This window comes from Mus caroli, chromosome 7 (genome assembly GCF_900094665.2).
Source record: "Mus caroli chromosome 7, CAROLI_EIJ_v1.1, whole genome shotgun sequence".
Classification (NCBI taxonomy): domain Eukaryota; kingdom Metazoa; phylum Chordata; class Mammalia; order Rodentia; family Muridae; genus Mus; species Mus caroli.
In genome coordinates, this window is record NC_034576.1 from 129,023,317 (window position 1) to 129,036,941 (window position 13,625).

The 13,625-nt window shown below is 50.8% G+C and overlaps 1 protein-coding gene across 1 annotated transcript in view; it reads right to left on the reverse strand.

Moving 5' to 3' along the window:
* Positions 1 to 1,909: 1,909 nt before the first annotated feature.
* Mvp (major vault protein) overlaps positions 1,910 to 13,625 on the reverse strand; it is a 29,716-nt gene continuing 18,000 nt past the window's right edge. Inside the window, exons 4-15 of the mRNA XM_021166373.2 lie at positions 13,311 to 13,434; positions 13,064 to 13,195; positions 11,187 to 11,281; positions 10,685 to 10,921; positions 8,293 to 8,574; positions 7,325 to 7,569; positions 7,046 to 7,243; positions 4,577 to 4,963; positions 3,850 to 3,966; positions 3,362 to 3,488; positions 2,531 to 2,719; positions 1,910 to 2,156 (exon numbers count right to left, since the gene is read on the reverse strand). Coding sequence (XP_021022032.1) covers positions 2,025 to 2,156; positions 2,531 to 2,719; positions 3,362 to 3,488; positions 3,850 to 3,966; positions 4,577 to 4,963; positions 7,046 to 7,243; positions 7,325 to 7,569; positions 8,293 to 8,574; positions 10,685 to 10,921; positions 11,187 to 11,281; positions 13,064 to 13,195; positions 13,311 to 13,434 — 2,265 coding nt within the window. The 3' untranslated portion in view covers positions 1,910 to 2,024. The remainder of the gene's footprint in view (positions 2,157 to 2,530; positions 2,720 to 3,361; positions 3,489 to 3,849; positions 3,967 to 4,576; positions 4,964 to 7,045; positions 7,244 to 7,324; positions 7,570 to 8,292; positions 8,575 to 10,684; positions 10,922 to 11,186; positions 11,282 to 13,063; positions 13,196 to 13,310; positions 13,435 to 13,625) is intronic.

Here is a 13,625-nt window from a genome sequence, read left to right on the forward strand (position 1 = left end):
TATAGAGTTGGAGGAGTTTACAGACTGATGGATGGGGCCCCAAAAAGAGGAAGACAGAGGCAGATGGGCTTCGCAGTCAGCTCTCAGGACAAGATGGGTGGGATTGGGGTCTAAGGTGAGAAATCCTTGCTGGGTGCAGTGGTGGGGACAGCCAGTTCAGCTGCTCAGTGTGTTGATCTGCTGCTGGGAAGGAAAGAGCCTTCCTGCCCGCTCTGCTTCTATTTTTTTCGAAGAGGTGAGAAAAAGTGGGCAGGGGAGGAGGAGGGTGTGAAGGGGAGGCTTGAGCAGTTGTTCTGGAGGGAGGGGATCTCAGAGAAGATAGGGGGAGCACTGCTCCCTGGAGATTGTGGCTGGAGTCTAAAAGGAGACTGGTCACATGCTGGGGTCTCCTCCAACAAGGAGCAGCTGCACTTTGGCAGTACAGAGGAAAGAAGGAGCTGATGGACAAATGCCACATGCCATGATCCTAAAGCTGCACAGGGAGGCTGGAGGACTGAGTTCATGGGCAGACCCTGTCTCAAAGGAGGGAAGGGCGGGAGAGGGGGAGTAGGCGGGGGGGGGGTGGAGAGAGAAGGGAGTGGGTAAGGAAGAAGAGGCAAGAAAACCAAATGCCAGGGTATAATTCAGTGGTGGGGCACCTTGCTGTGAGGACCATGGGTTCCATCCCTAACCCAGGGCAGTGGGGAGTGGGCATGGGGGAGACATCTAGCATGACAAAGGCGGTGGGGAATCACCGGTTTTGAGTCATTTGTAGGTACAAAGTCCAGGATCCAAGTTAGGCAGTGAACAAGTTGTCCGTGGTGGTGTGGTTATTGTCCAAGGACAACTGTAGGAGCCAGTAGCTGAGACCTGAACAGCCACCACGTACAATCTTACTTGGTCCCAGAGGGCCTTGGTAATACACAGCATTTAATAGGCAGCAGGGACAAGTTGAGGTGCTGTAAATTAATTAGTTCTCTTGAGGAAAGACTCGGGAAGGTCTAGGTAGGGACTCACACCAAGCCCGAATGTGAGTTGTGAGTTAATACTGGCAGACCCAAGGCCTTATGTTCAGGCTTTAGAAGAGACACCAACCATACAAGTACAGCTCAAAAGCACTCAGGAAGTAAAAGGAACAAAAACATCACCTACCTTGCTTATCTGGGGTAGCATGGGCCCATTTCACGGGAGGTGATAGGAGGGACTGAGTCAGTTGCCTTCATAGACACACAGGGAACTTTCTCCATTTTCTCTCCCCACCCCAGGATCATTTTACTTCCACAGTGGTAATGGGGCAGGCCTAAAGCTCCACTTGGCCTAAAACCCAGCACCCTATTCCCCACTGGTGTTTCCAAGCTGGCTGAGCTTACATCGTCTACCAAGTAGAGTCCTCCCTAAGAGCCCAGACCGGAAGCTGCAGAGTGTGCTCTAAATCCTGCTGCCCCTGACAGGGTCCTCTTCCCTAGAGGAGGCAAGCACAGCCGTGCCCAGGGCAGGCCTGGCACACCTGCTGGTACTGCAGGCTGCTTGTGAGGCCGGCAGGTGGTGCCAAAGGAGAGTCTCCCATGGCAGGCCAAGCAGGCTCTGCAGCCTGAGGTGACTCCTCAACTAGGTGGCCAGGATTCATGGAAAAACCAGCTGCGAGCCACAGAGCCAATGCAAGGGCGGGAGTGCTCTCAGGTGTTCTGCTCATACTGAGCCGGCTCTGCCTACCCAGGGGCTAAGGAGGTGCAGTCTAAGCTGTGGGCTTGAAAGACTCTGGGTTCCGTGCTTATCACTGTGGCTTTGGGATACTTTTCTCCCTGTTTCCTTGGAGACCAAAGTAGTCTCATAATTTTACCAAGATTTGAGGGGGTACCTTCTCTAGGTCACCACGAAGATCCTTGATCGCCCAGGCTGGAGATAAGAGGGAAAAAAAACCATAAATGTCTACAGTTGTCATTTTATTTATCCATCGTCAGTGCAATCAGTGTCTACCTAAGGCACAGAGTGGCTGCTTCAGAGGGCCTGGGAAAGCAAGCCTTCCTTGGGGTTGGGACGCCAGGTCACTTTTGTACTGGTGGCTGACCGTCAGACCCCAGCCCCAGCAAGCCGAAGGCTGTATTGAAGAGGTTGATGGGGGTCGAGCCGTCTGTGATGAGAGTGGATTTCAGGCCCAGGGACTGAAGAAGTTTCACCTGCAGGGTTGGAGGATAAAGTCAGCAAGAAGACACCGTCAGAAATGGCCATTTACCTCAGCTGCCTCCCCAGGGAGCCGACCTTCAGAGCAGCCCTCCCTAAACCAAGTGGTTTCTCAGGTGCCACCATCACTTTTCATCGTATTGTTCTTTTTGACTTCCTTTGAGGCACTGATGTCTCATCTGCTACTGTCCCCCTAGCAGTGCTGCTGGCTCTGCAGGGTCTAAGACATCACACAGTGCTCAGTGACAGGTCACAGAGCAGTTCACCCCACACCCCTTTCCATCCTCCAACACTTCCCCAACTGTGGTTGCCTTCAGCCTTCTTGGTTCCGACGCAAACACCCATCTCCTCCCGTGTCTTCTGTTCTCACCTGCATTTCCGGCCCAGCCACAGCCAGGTCCCTGATGGTTCCAGGGCCCAGTGCCTCTGTCATCTCCTTGAACTTCTTTGCCTCCACGTCAGCGAGCTGCTGAGCCTTGCTCACCTCCAGCTCCAGCTGGGCCCGGGAGTAGATCAGCTCCATCTCTCGCACTTTCTTCACTCGCTCCAGCTCAGCCTCCTAGAAAAGGGAGACCAGGCTGGTTTTAGGTCATGGGGCCCGGGAACTGTCCGGCCAGCAACTCTGAAAGAAGAGAACTGAGGCAGAAGGGACTCTCAGGTGCAAATCCTAGCTCTGCCACTATTTAGCTAGTGAACCTCGGGAAGGAGTCCTCTGATTCAAGCCTTGGGAGGTGATACATGCCTCAGGTATGAAGGGAGGTCACAGATGTAAAACACAACAAAGTGGGCAATGGGGCAGTGAAGCTCATCTGGGGAATGACTGCAAGATGCCCTGTCTTCAGGGATTGTTCTAAGTGCATTGCTACAGGACTGAGGCAAACCGCAGGGAGCATGAGCAGGGCTTGTCAGGCCACTCAGTTCCCCACTTGGTTTCAGAACCTTTTTGTTGTTGTTGATGTTTTTGGTTTTTTGGGTTGGTTTTTTTTTTTTTTTTTTTTTTTTTTTTTTTTNTTCTCTGTGTAGCTCTGGCTGTCCTGAAACTCACTCTGTAGACCAGGCTGGCCTCGAACTCAGAAATCTGCCTGCCTCTGCCTCCCAAGTGCTGAGATTAAAGGCGTGCGCCACCACTGCCTGGCTCAGAGTCTTTAACAAGCAGGCCCCTTCCAGGCCCCAGTGCCCCAGCAGCAGCCCCTCCACTTACCGTCTCAATGGCTAACGCCTGTGCCTTTAGCTTGGCCTGCAGCACAGAGCCTTCTCCCTCAATCCTCGCTGCCTCTGCCCGGGACTCAGCCTCTGCCTTGGCATTACCGGTGCTCTCCACAGCCATGCTGCAGGGGAAACAGAGTCAGGGGCAGCCTAAAAGAGACGCCTGCCTACCCAGGGACACTATGACAGTCAGAGGACAACGTGTGACTATGTGGGATCGGGCTTGGCGGCAAGCTCCTTCACCTACCTTCATCTTGCTGGGCCTTCATTTTTAATTTTTTTCCATTATCAGGGATGGAGCCACAGGCCTTGTGCATGGTAGGCACATTCTCTACTGCTAAGCGGCATCCCCATCCCTTCTGGGGTTTTGATTTATGCCTCACAGCATGCTCTGCTTGCCTCTCAACCCCCACTTGCCCAACCCAGCAGCTTTTCCAAGACCCTCAAACCGGCCAGTCTTTCTGCCTCCATTTCTTGACCCACCTCATAGCCTCAAGCTCCAAAAGTTCTTTGCGGGCTTTTTCAGCTTCTGACTGGTCCAAGATCTTCTGCCTCTCAAGCCGACCACGGGCTTCCTGCTCCAGTCTCTGAGCCTCGTGCCTGGGTAAGAGCAGGGGCAGATGAGAGGGTGACCTAGAGCTAAGAAAGGAGCCCCTGGAGTAGAGACTGACCCCGCCCCCCTCTCTGAGCGAGCGAACATTCGGCATACACTGGGACCCAGCACAGTGTGCAAGCTGTGAGCAGCCACGGCCCACGGAAGACAGACATGCTTGATGCTAAGAAAACAGGCTGCGGTGCTTTAGGGCATTGATGAGCACCTAGAGCGAGTGGGTGAGCAGGGAAAGAGGGCTATGCAACAGTAGCTAGAGAAAATAAAGGAAGGGCTCTCCAAGGAGGTGACCTTGGGGCTGGGAAATTACACTGGGCAAAGAAGTTCCAAAGGCCCAAGGTGGGAACAAGCTGAAGGTAGAGGACAGGGAAGCCCGACTCTCCTGGAGAGCGAGGAAGGCGCCCAAAAAGGGTAGGAAGCCATGGGAGATAGGAACCGGGATGCTGTCCTTGCTCACAGCTTTATTAGTCATGCTATTCTAGAGAATAGACCCTTGTGGAGCAGACAGCAACAGGCAGACTGTTTGTGGGTGCCACGTAGTTCAGTGTTCAGGTCTTGGCCCCAGCTGAGCTGCTCCCCCCGGGTCCCTGCGCCACTCACTTGGCTGCTGCCTCCTGGGAGTTGGTTGTAATTTCGATGGCTAGCTGGACACTGCGCTGCAGGGCATCCCGGGTCCTCTGGTCCACAGGCTCCACTGACTGCACGTCCACACTGCTCACGACCAGTCCGTTTTGGGGAAAGACAGCCCGGTCTCGAGCCCTGGGCAGGAGTGCGCCATCAGGACCAGCGTCTTCAGACATCTCAAAGCCAAAAACAGCCATGCGAATGATACGCGCTGAGTTCTTATGGAAGTCATCAAAGGTGACAGAGGCTACAGCCCCCCGGACTCGGGACGCAATGGCCTTGCAGGCGTCGCCCACAAAGTCGGGCACAGAGAAAAGCTTGGCTGTTTCTTCAGGGTCATTCCGGTTCTTCAGTTCAAAGTGCCTGTGAACAAAGAGGCCCAGAGTGGGGAAGCTATTTTCCCACAAGAAGTGATACCCTTACCGAGCTGCATCTGAACACCCTCCTCTGGGGCTCAATGGAAATTCCTTCCTACAATGGAGATGTTAAATTGCGCCCCGCAAGCCCCTGTTTCCATTAAATCCTCCCAGAGTTCCCCAGGTGGAGATGCGTATTATCCCATTTTCCAGAAGAAGAAATAGAGGGTCCCCGGTGCTAAATCCCAGGGCATACCAAAGATCACACCATATATGCCAAGCCAAGACTTGAAACCCAGGCAAGATGGCTCTAAAGTCTGTGCTCTTAACTGTCACTAGGCCAGCACCCCATCTACCTCAGTCCCAGTGCTAGCTAGCTCTTCTCCACCACAAGGTGAGGAACTTGGAACAGGCTCAGACACTGGTGCAGCTCCTCACACGAGAGACCCAGGCTGGCTTTGAGCTCTTTCAGAGGACTCTGGCCTTGAATACCTGATCTGCCTCCTTCTACCTCTGGAGAGCTGGGATTACAGCCATGTGCTGTGGGTTTCTCTGTATAGCCTTGGCTATCTCTGTAGACCTCATTCTGTAGACCAGGCTGGCCTCAAACTCAGGCCTGCCTTTGCCTCTCAAGTGCTGGGTTTAAAAACCATGTACCACTATCGCCCAGCTTTGAGCCATTAATTTTTAAAAAAAAAATCTTATTGTGTGTGTTTGCCCACATAGTGTGGAGGGGCGCTGCCATGGCATCCGATGGAGTCAGTTTCCTCTCTCCCCCTTTCCGTGGGGTCTGTGGAGGAGCTCAGGCTGCCAGGTGGTGCTTAGTGCACTTCATGGGCCCTGCTTGCTCTTTTGAAAAATAGTTTATTTATTTATTATCTCATAATCTCATACATACATATATATGTATGTATATATGTATATAAATACATAAATTATATAAATATATACATATATGTATATAAATATATAAACAAATATAATGCATATATACATATACGTGCACATATGTGTTTATATTATATATAATATACATGTATGTGTGTATATATACACACATATATACATATATGTGCATGAATTTATATATACATTATATATACTTAAATACATATAATGTATTTTGATCATACCCAATTTCCTTCTGTTATCCTCCTCTCCCTCCCATGGACCCTTTGTTCCCAACCTTGCTCCTAGCTCCATAGCTTTTAAAAAATGACCCACCGAGTTTAACTAGGGCTGTTTGCATGAGCATCGGGTAGGGAGTATGGGTAATTTATGGGTGGCTACATCATTGAAGAAATGTTACTCATCTGCCTCCAGCACCTCAGTATTTAACTATTTCATTAAAGTCTCTCAGCACCCCGTGAAGTAGGCGATCTTCATTTTCCATTTAGGGGAAAGGAAGAAAACACAACGTTCCCTGTGCAGGTCCCCAGACAGCACACAGCACAGCTGGGACAGGACTCAGCAGTCTGTTCTGGGCAGGTGCTCTGACCACTTATTCACACTGCTCATGCCCATAGGCTGTGAAAAAAACTCTTCTTAAACAAAACAAAACAAAACAAAGGGCTGGCGAGATGGCTCAGCGGTTAAGAGCACTGACTGCTCTTCCGAAGGTCCTGAATTCAAATCCCAGAACCACGTGGTGGCTCACAACCATCCATAATGAGATCTGACGCCCACTTCTGGTGTGTCTGAAGATAGCTACAGTGTACTTATGTATAATAATAAATAAATCTTTTAAAAATAAATAAAAATAAAAAAATAAAAAAAGCTTGCAGAAACCGGGAGTGGTGGTATACCCCTTTAGTCTGAGCACTGGGGAGGCAGAGGCAGGTAAATTGCTGTGAGTTTGAGGCAGCCCTGGTCTACAGAGTATGTTTCAGGATATCCAGGCCTGTAGACAAACCTTGTCTCAAACAAACAAATAAAAAACAAACAAAAAACAAAACCAAAACAAACCTTGCAGTAATAAACGACAGTAATAAACAAGGTGGGCTAGGGCATCAAGGCCTGCCTTCTGTCTAAGTTGGAGGCCCTCCTCTGTTTCTGAGGCTGCCACCCCCCACCCAGCCCGCAGCCTCACCAGTTGTAAGCCAGCTGCAGCTGCAGCCTGGCATGATCTGCAGTTTCGATAGTGATGACGTCAGTAAAGAAATCAGGTCCCAGCAGCAGGCAGAGTGCACGACGGGCATGAGGACGCTTGGGTCGCCCAGCAGAAAGGGACAACACTGTGAACTGCTCCTCGGGATCCAGTGACACTAGCTCAGGCCCAAAGACCACACTGTGGAGAGAGCTGGAAGTCAGCCACCCTGAGAGCTTCCCTGGGGACCCCGGGACCCCGCAGAGGCCTCTGCTGGCTCACCGGGCTCTCTTGGCTCTGTAGTCGTACACCTGCACCGCTGCGTTGTGGGGGACACGGTAGCTGACCACTCGGGTCTTGTTCCTTGCAGCTGAGGGCTGAAGGACCTTGGCTGTGCCCTTCTGACCCCTGTCAGCCAGAGGGTCATGCCCCAAGTTCAGCAGCTCCTCCACTCCAGAAGGCAGCTCCTTTTCCCACAGGACTTCATCCTGAGTCAGCATGTAGGTGCTTCCAATCACAGCCCGCACCTAGGAGAGGCATTTTCAGAGAGGGCAGGAGGGAGAACCAGCATCCCTCGTAGCCCTGAGCCCACCCTGCCCAGGGCCAGCTCAGTGTCCTGGTTAAAGCAGGTGTCTGCAGGAAGACTGCATTCCAGCTTTTTCCAGCCGTCTGCTCGATTTTTCTCAAGCTATTGCTCCTGCCTCACTTGCTCATCTGTACAATGGGCCATCTGGGGTTACAGAATGAGGAAGGGCTCACATGTCTAATTCAAAGAACCGCACTTGGTATGTAGTAAGTGCCGGGTATTGTTTCTAGGATTTTCCTTTGCTGAAGCAATGTGGTGTGTATCAGAACTTCAGATGTGATCCCAGGAAGCGCCTCATAGACACGAGTGCTGCCTCTGGCTCTGAATTGTTTCTACATTAGAGTCTCAGGGGGAAAGTTGGCAGTGTCATCCCAGTAAAACCAAGGTCAAGGTTTAGGTGAAGCAGCAAAAGTCCGCCGAGACCTTTATGCTCAGACCACATCTGCAGCAGGGCAGAATTCCTGTCCTAAAGCCTAGCCCATCCTCTCAGCTGGAGTCTCTGAAATGTAAAATTAGGTATTTAGGACAAAGATGACAAATGGAGTATGACATGGCCACCTGGCTGCTGCTGTATGAGTCTTCTTCCAACCTGCCTCTCTCCATCAGCTCTACCTGCTTGCCCAGAGGAAGCCACCACTGGTACCTCCCATCCCACAGCTGGTACCTTTCCTGTCTTGACATCCTGCACATAGATGCCCTCATTTTGGTCCAGAGGGATAGCCTGACGCTCCTCCACCACCTCCACTTTGGCAGATGGCACATACTCCAGGGGCCCTCGGATGAGCCAGCGGTCTCCAGCCTGGTGGGAGACCTTCTCCTCCCCCTCTCCCTCCTCCAGGGGCTGCAATGCCTTCAGCAGGAGCCCCTGCTGCTCTGACAGCACATACACATCCTGGATGCCTCGTTCCAGCCTCTCTCCTGGCTGGAGGAAAAAGGACTTCTCTCCCTAGTGGGGAAAAAAGGGGACGTTAGGTCACGGTGGGTATCTCGGACTATGGGAGGGCCGTACTGCCTCAATATAGCCTCCTGGCTTGCCACTATTGCATGACCTTGAGCCAGGTCTTCTGGTGGCACGTTCCCATTCCCATACTGTGTAGAGGGATTTTAATCCAGCAATATGGCTACTCTGGCTGAAATACAGACATGCTCTTAAAACACACCTTTTTATACATTTTTTTAAACGATTTATTTATTTNTTATATGTAAGTACACTGTAGCTGTCTTCAGACATTCCAGAAGAGGGCGCCAGAGCTTGTTACGGATGGTTGTGAGCCACCATGTGGTTGCTGGGATTTGAACTCTGGACCTTCGGAAGAGCAGTCGGGTGCTCTTACCCACTGAGCCATCTCACCAGCCCTAAAACACACCTTTAATCCTAAACAATGACAGTAGAGTTAGTTTGTAGAAGGAAGCACCCATGTTTGAAAGTGACATCTAATTAAATGGCAGACACTCAGAGAAGGATTTGACAGAACAGGATATGCCCAACCCTCACAAGAACAGAGAAAAAAGTGAGAGGCTACTTAAGAGAGAGCAGCGCAGAAAGCAAAAAAGGAGGTTTAATGGGAGCCTTTTACAGAGATAGGTTGTAGAGAGAATACACTAGACACAGGGGGAAGACAGATTGAGCGAGAGAATGAGAAGGAGCCAGAAGATGAGAACAGATTGCCAGAGTTAGTTTGAGGCCAAGCAGAGCAATTCAGTCGGAGGTGGAGAAAGAGGCCAGTTTGAATCAGTCAGCACAGAGAAGAGCTTGAACCAGAAGAGCTGAGCTCAGAAAGAACAATAAAGAGTGAGCATATGCCTCAGAGGCTGGAAACATTCTAGGCCTAAATTAGACTGTCCAGAGGCTAGAAGTTTCCAGAACTAGGACTAGGTTAGTAGACTGAGGGAGGCCGGGCATGGTGGCGCACGCCTTTAATCCCAGCACTTGGGAGGCAGAGGCAGGTGGATTTCTGAGTTTGAGGCCAGCCTGGTCTACAGAGTGAGTTTTAGGATGGCCAGGGAAACACCTATAAAAATAGCTGTTTCATTTCTCCCACTGTTTGTTTTCTTGATAATGGCAGAATTTGAGGATTTGGGGTTGAGGATTTGAGGGTAGTCAAATCTGACCTGCTCCCAATGATGATATGGGACCAGAATGGTTTTGAACTTCTGGACTCCTGTATCAGCCTCCCAGGTAAGTGAGAGTACAGATACCCGTTTTGTTGACTTCCCTACCCATTGAGAAGGGTTCCTGCTGGGTAGCCCAAGTTGGCCTCAAATTCACAGCCACACATTTTAAATACCAATCCATCACATGATTGACATTTTAGGTTGTTCTGTTTGTTTTTGAGACAGGGTCTCATTAAGTCATCCTTGTTGGCCTGAAACTCGCTCTGTAGACCAGTCTGGCCTAGAATTCAGAGATCTGCCTGCCTCTGCCTCCGGAGCTTAAGCTGGGATTCAGGCCATGCGCCACCACATCTTGCAAGGGTTGTTTCCACTTTTAAGCCTCCTCACCCCTTCCTTTCTTTTCCTTTCCTTAGAGATGATCTCATGTATCCAGAGTGACCCCAAAGCTCACTATGGCCCTGGAGCTCCTGATCCTCCTGCCTTAACCTCCCCAGTGTACCCGCCACACACCTCGTTTCTAGTTTTGCTTCCATGTTGTCTCCATGATGCTGTGGTAATAGCCTATTTGGATAACTTCAGCAGAAATCTCATCCACACAAGCCCTAAACTATCTAGTCCCTGCCTTTGTAGGGGTAGCTTGCTGAGCCCTAACAGTTCTCACAGGAGGCAGGATAGGGGAGAAAGAGCATGGGTGCTGGGGGTTGTGAAATTTGTTTTATGCAGCATGACAAAGGTTCCAGAACATGGAGGAACAAGTTCCAGGAACTTCAGGATAAGCCTAAGGCCTAGGGGAAGCACATAGGACAGTGTGTCAGGAATATAAACCTAAGGTATTTCTAAAACATATGTGTTGTTTGGAAGACGGGATCAAGACAGATGAGAAGGCCGCTTGCTGCTCAAGGGTCTCTCTTGTCACAGCTCTGAGGTGGAGATGGCCTTACCTTGACAACACGCTTTTGTCCCAGCTGGTTCTTGCCATCTGGTCCCATTGGGTCAAGGATAACACAGTAGTGTCGAGGACCCAGGGTGGTGATGGGTACCACGCCCAGCACCTCCTCATAGACATCCGGGACGTGGGCTTCCGTGTCCTGCACCGTCACTAGCCATTCCTCCCCAGTGCGGTGGGCCACTCCCCGAAGGTCCTTGAAGTTCTGCAGAGCCCGGAGGTGCAGGGCCGTCTGCAGGTGGAGACACAGGGTACTTGTGGAGGCCTCTTGCCACCTTCCTGCTGCCCGTGCTTTGGATCTGGGAACACCATAGGCCCCTAACTTGATCCCAGGTCTCGGGGACAATGTCTACCTACCCTGGAGGATGCTCCAGGACTCTCCTCGGGAGATCTGACCTGATTTCTCTAGTACGCATAGGGATGCTGCCTGCTCCTTCCTTGCACCTTGTCTGCCCTCTGAGCACTGCTGGCTTCTCTCCCCACACCCAAGCACAAACCTTTTCTGTAAGGATCACAGCGTCCACCAGATCCAGCACCTCTTCAAAGACAGCGGGGAGATAAGCACCGACGGATCGGACCAGCCACTCCTCACCTGGGTCAGGAGCAGGAAGGACAGCCAGTCACCCACCATCACTGCGTGCCAGCCCAGAGACCAGGACCAGCTGGGCTTTGAAGGCAAAGAAAAGCCACTGTCCCCAGAGTTGAGCACCTAACAAGGTCCTTGAAGCCACTGCTTTCTCTGAGGCCAGAGGAAAACTAACCTCTTTCCCAGAAGAATTAAAAAAAAACAAAAATAGGGGGCTGGTGAGATGGCTCAGCGGTTAAGAGCAACTGCTCTTCCGAAGGTCCTGAGTTCAAATCCCAGGAACCACATGGTGGCTCACAACCACGAGATCTAGAACCAGGTAACATGTGTCCAGTGCCCACAGTTTATGTTACAGAGTGGGGACAGGAAGACGCTATCATGGTGTGAATGCAGGCTCTGTAACGAGATCTGGCGCCCTCTTCTGGAGTGTCTGAAGACAGCTATAGTGTACTTACATATAATAAATAAATCTTTTAAAACAAAAACAAAACAAACCTAAAACTCTTAGAGGCTGGGCATGGTGGCACATACCCATATTCGCAGCATTCAGGAGATTGAGGTTGGAGGACAGGGAGTTTTTGGCCAACCTGGGCTATGCAGGGAAAGAAACCTATCTCAAAAGTCAAAAACCACAAAGGGCCTTCTAGAATGTCACGTCAGTGCTACAGCTGCACCCTGTGATGTTGTCTCTAAGCACCAAAGACTAATTTTTCATATTCCTGCAATGGGTAAATGGGCCTCTCATGGACCTGAGAAAGTCATTTTGTTTATTGGAGTAGTGCGCATGCCCAGCAGCAAATCACGGTCTTACCCTGCATGGCCACATACCCTAGGGAAGTGTGTCAGTCTTGCTGTGGATAAATGGGAACAGTAAGAGTCTCACTCTTGTCAGGGGACTAAATAAAATACATCTATCATCTCGAACCGACATGGGGTCAATGTATGTGAATAGCTCACCTTTGATCTAGAACCAGGTAACATGTGTCCAGTGCCCACAGTTTATGTTACAGAGTGGGGACAGGAAGACGCTATCATGGTGTGAATGCAGGCTCAAGGCTAGCATGGAAGTGCGTGTGCAAGATGCAGCTGGTAGACCTCAGGAGAGACTGGGAGAAGTCAGGCATGGGGATGCATTTATACTCCCAGGACTCGGGAGGCTGAGACAGGAGGATTACCATGAGTTTGAAGCCATCATACACTACACATTGAATACCAGGTCAGTCAGAGCCACATGAGACACTGTCTGAAAAGGAACAGACCTGGGAAGATGGCTCAGTGGTTAAGAACATTGGCTGTTCTTCCAGAGGACCTGGGTTCAATTTCCAGCACCCACATGGTGGCTCACAACTGTCTATAACTCCAGTTCCAGGGATCTGTCACCCTCTTGTGGCCTCCATGGGCACCAGACACAAAGTGGTGCATACAGACATACAGACATAGAAAACACTCATACACATAAAAATAAGGTAATTATATAAATATATATTTTAAATCTTTAAAACAACAACAACAAAAACAAACAATGAAAGACAGACATAGGCTGGGCAGTACTGGTAAACACCTTTAATCCCAGTCCTTGGGAGGTAGAGGCAGGCAATCTCTGAGTTACAGGCCAGCCTGGTCTACACAGAAAAATCCTGTCTCAAAAACAAAACAAAAACAAAAACAAAACACACACACACACACACACCTCACTTCTCTGGCTTCACGTGGTTCCTCTTGCTTTCTCTGCAGGGCCCTCCCTCTTTCCTGCCTGCCCACCCACCGCAGTGCCGCAGCCATTCCCACCTGTCACCCGTTCCTTGCCATCCCGGTCAAAGCATTCCTTGCGGGCCCTGAGCCGCAGAGCCTGGTTCTGTTTAATGACTGTGGCCTGAATGATCTCCACGACTTCCACCTCCTTCTGTGGGATGTAGGTGCCTGGGAAAGGAGAAGAGGAGGCACCTGATGCTCACAGCCAAAGATGTCAGGGTTATGGGTGAAAGGCAGGAAGCCCTGGCCCAGACAAACACCAAGAGATGGGGACAGAACTCACCAGGTCCCTCAAACAGCCACTCGTCTCCTGCCATGACCTTGTCTCCATTCTTATCCTCAAAGTCCAGCAATGCCTTCAGATGCAGGGCAGTGTTGGGCAGAACCACCTGCAGTGGGGTGATGTCCTGCAGGGAAAGAAGGGCCACGAGTGTTCAAGCTGTGATTCTGGGCTCACACCTGATACTTGGAGGCCAGAGCCTCAGCACCAGTCTCTGAGGAGAGGTCCACACTGCTGTGGATCAGAGTCTCTGAGGAGAGGTCCACACTGCTGTGGATCAGAGTCTCTGAGGAGAGGTCCACACTGCTGTGGATCAGA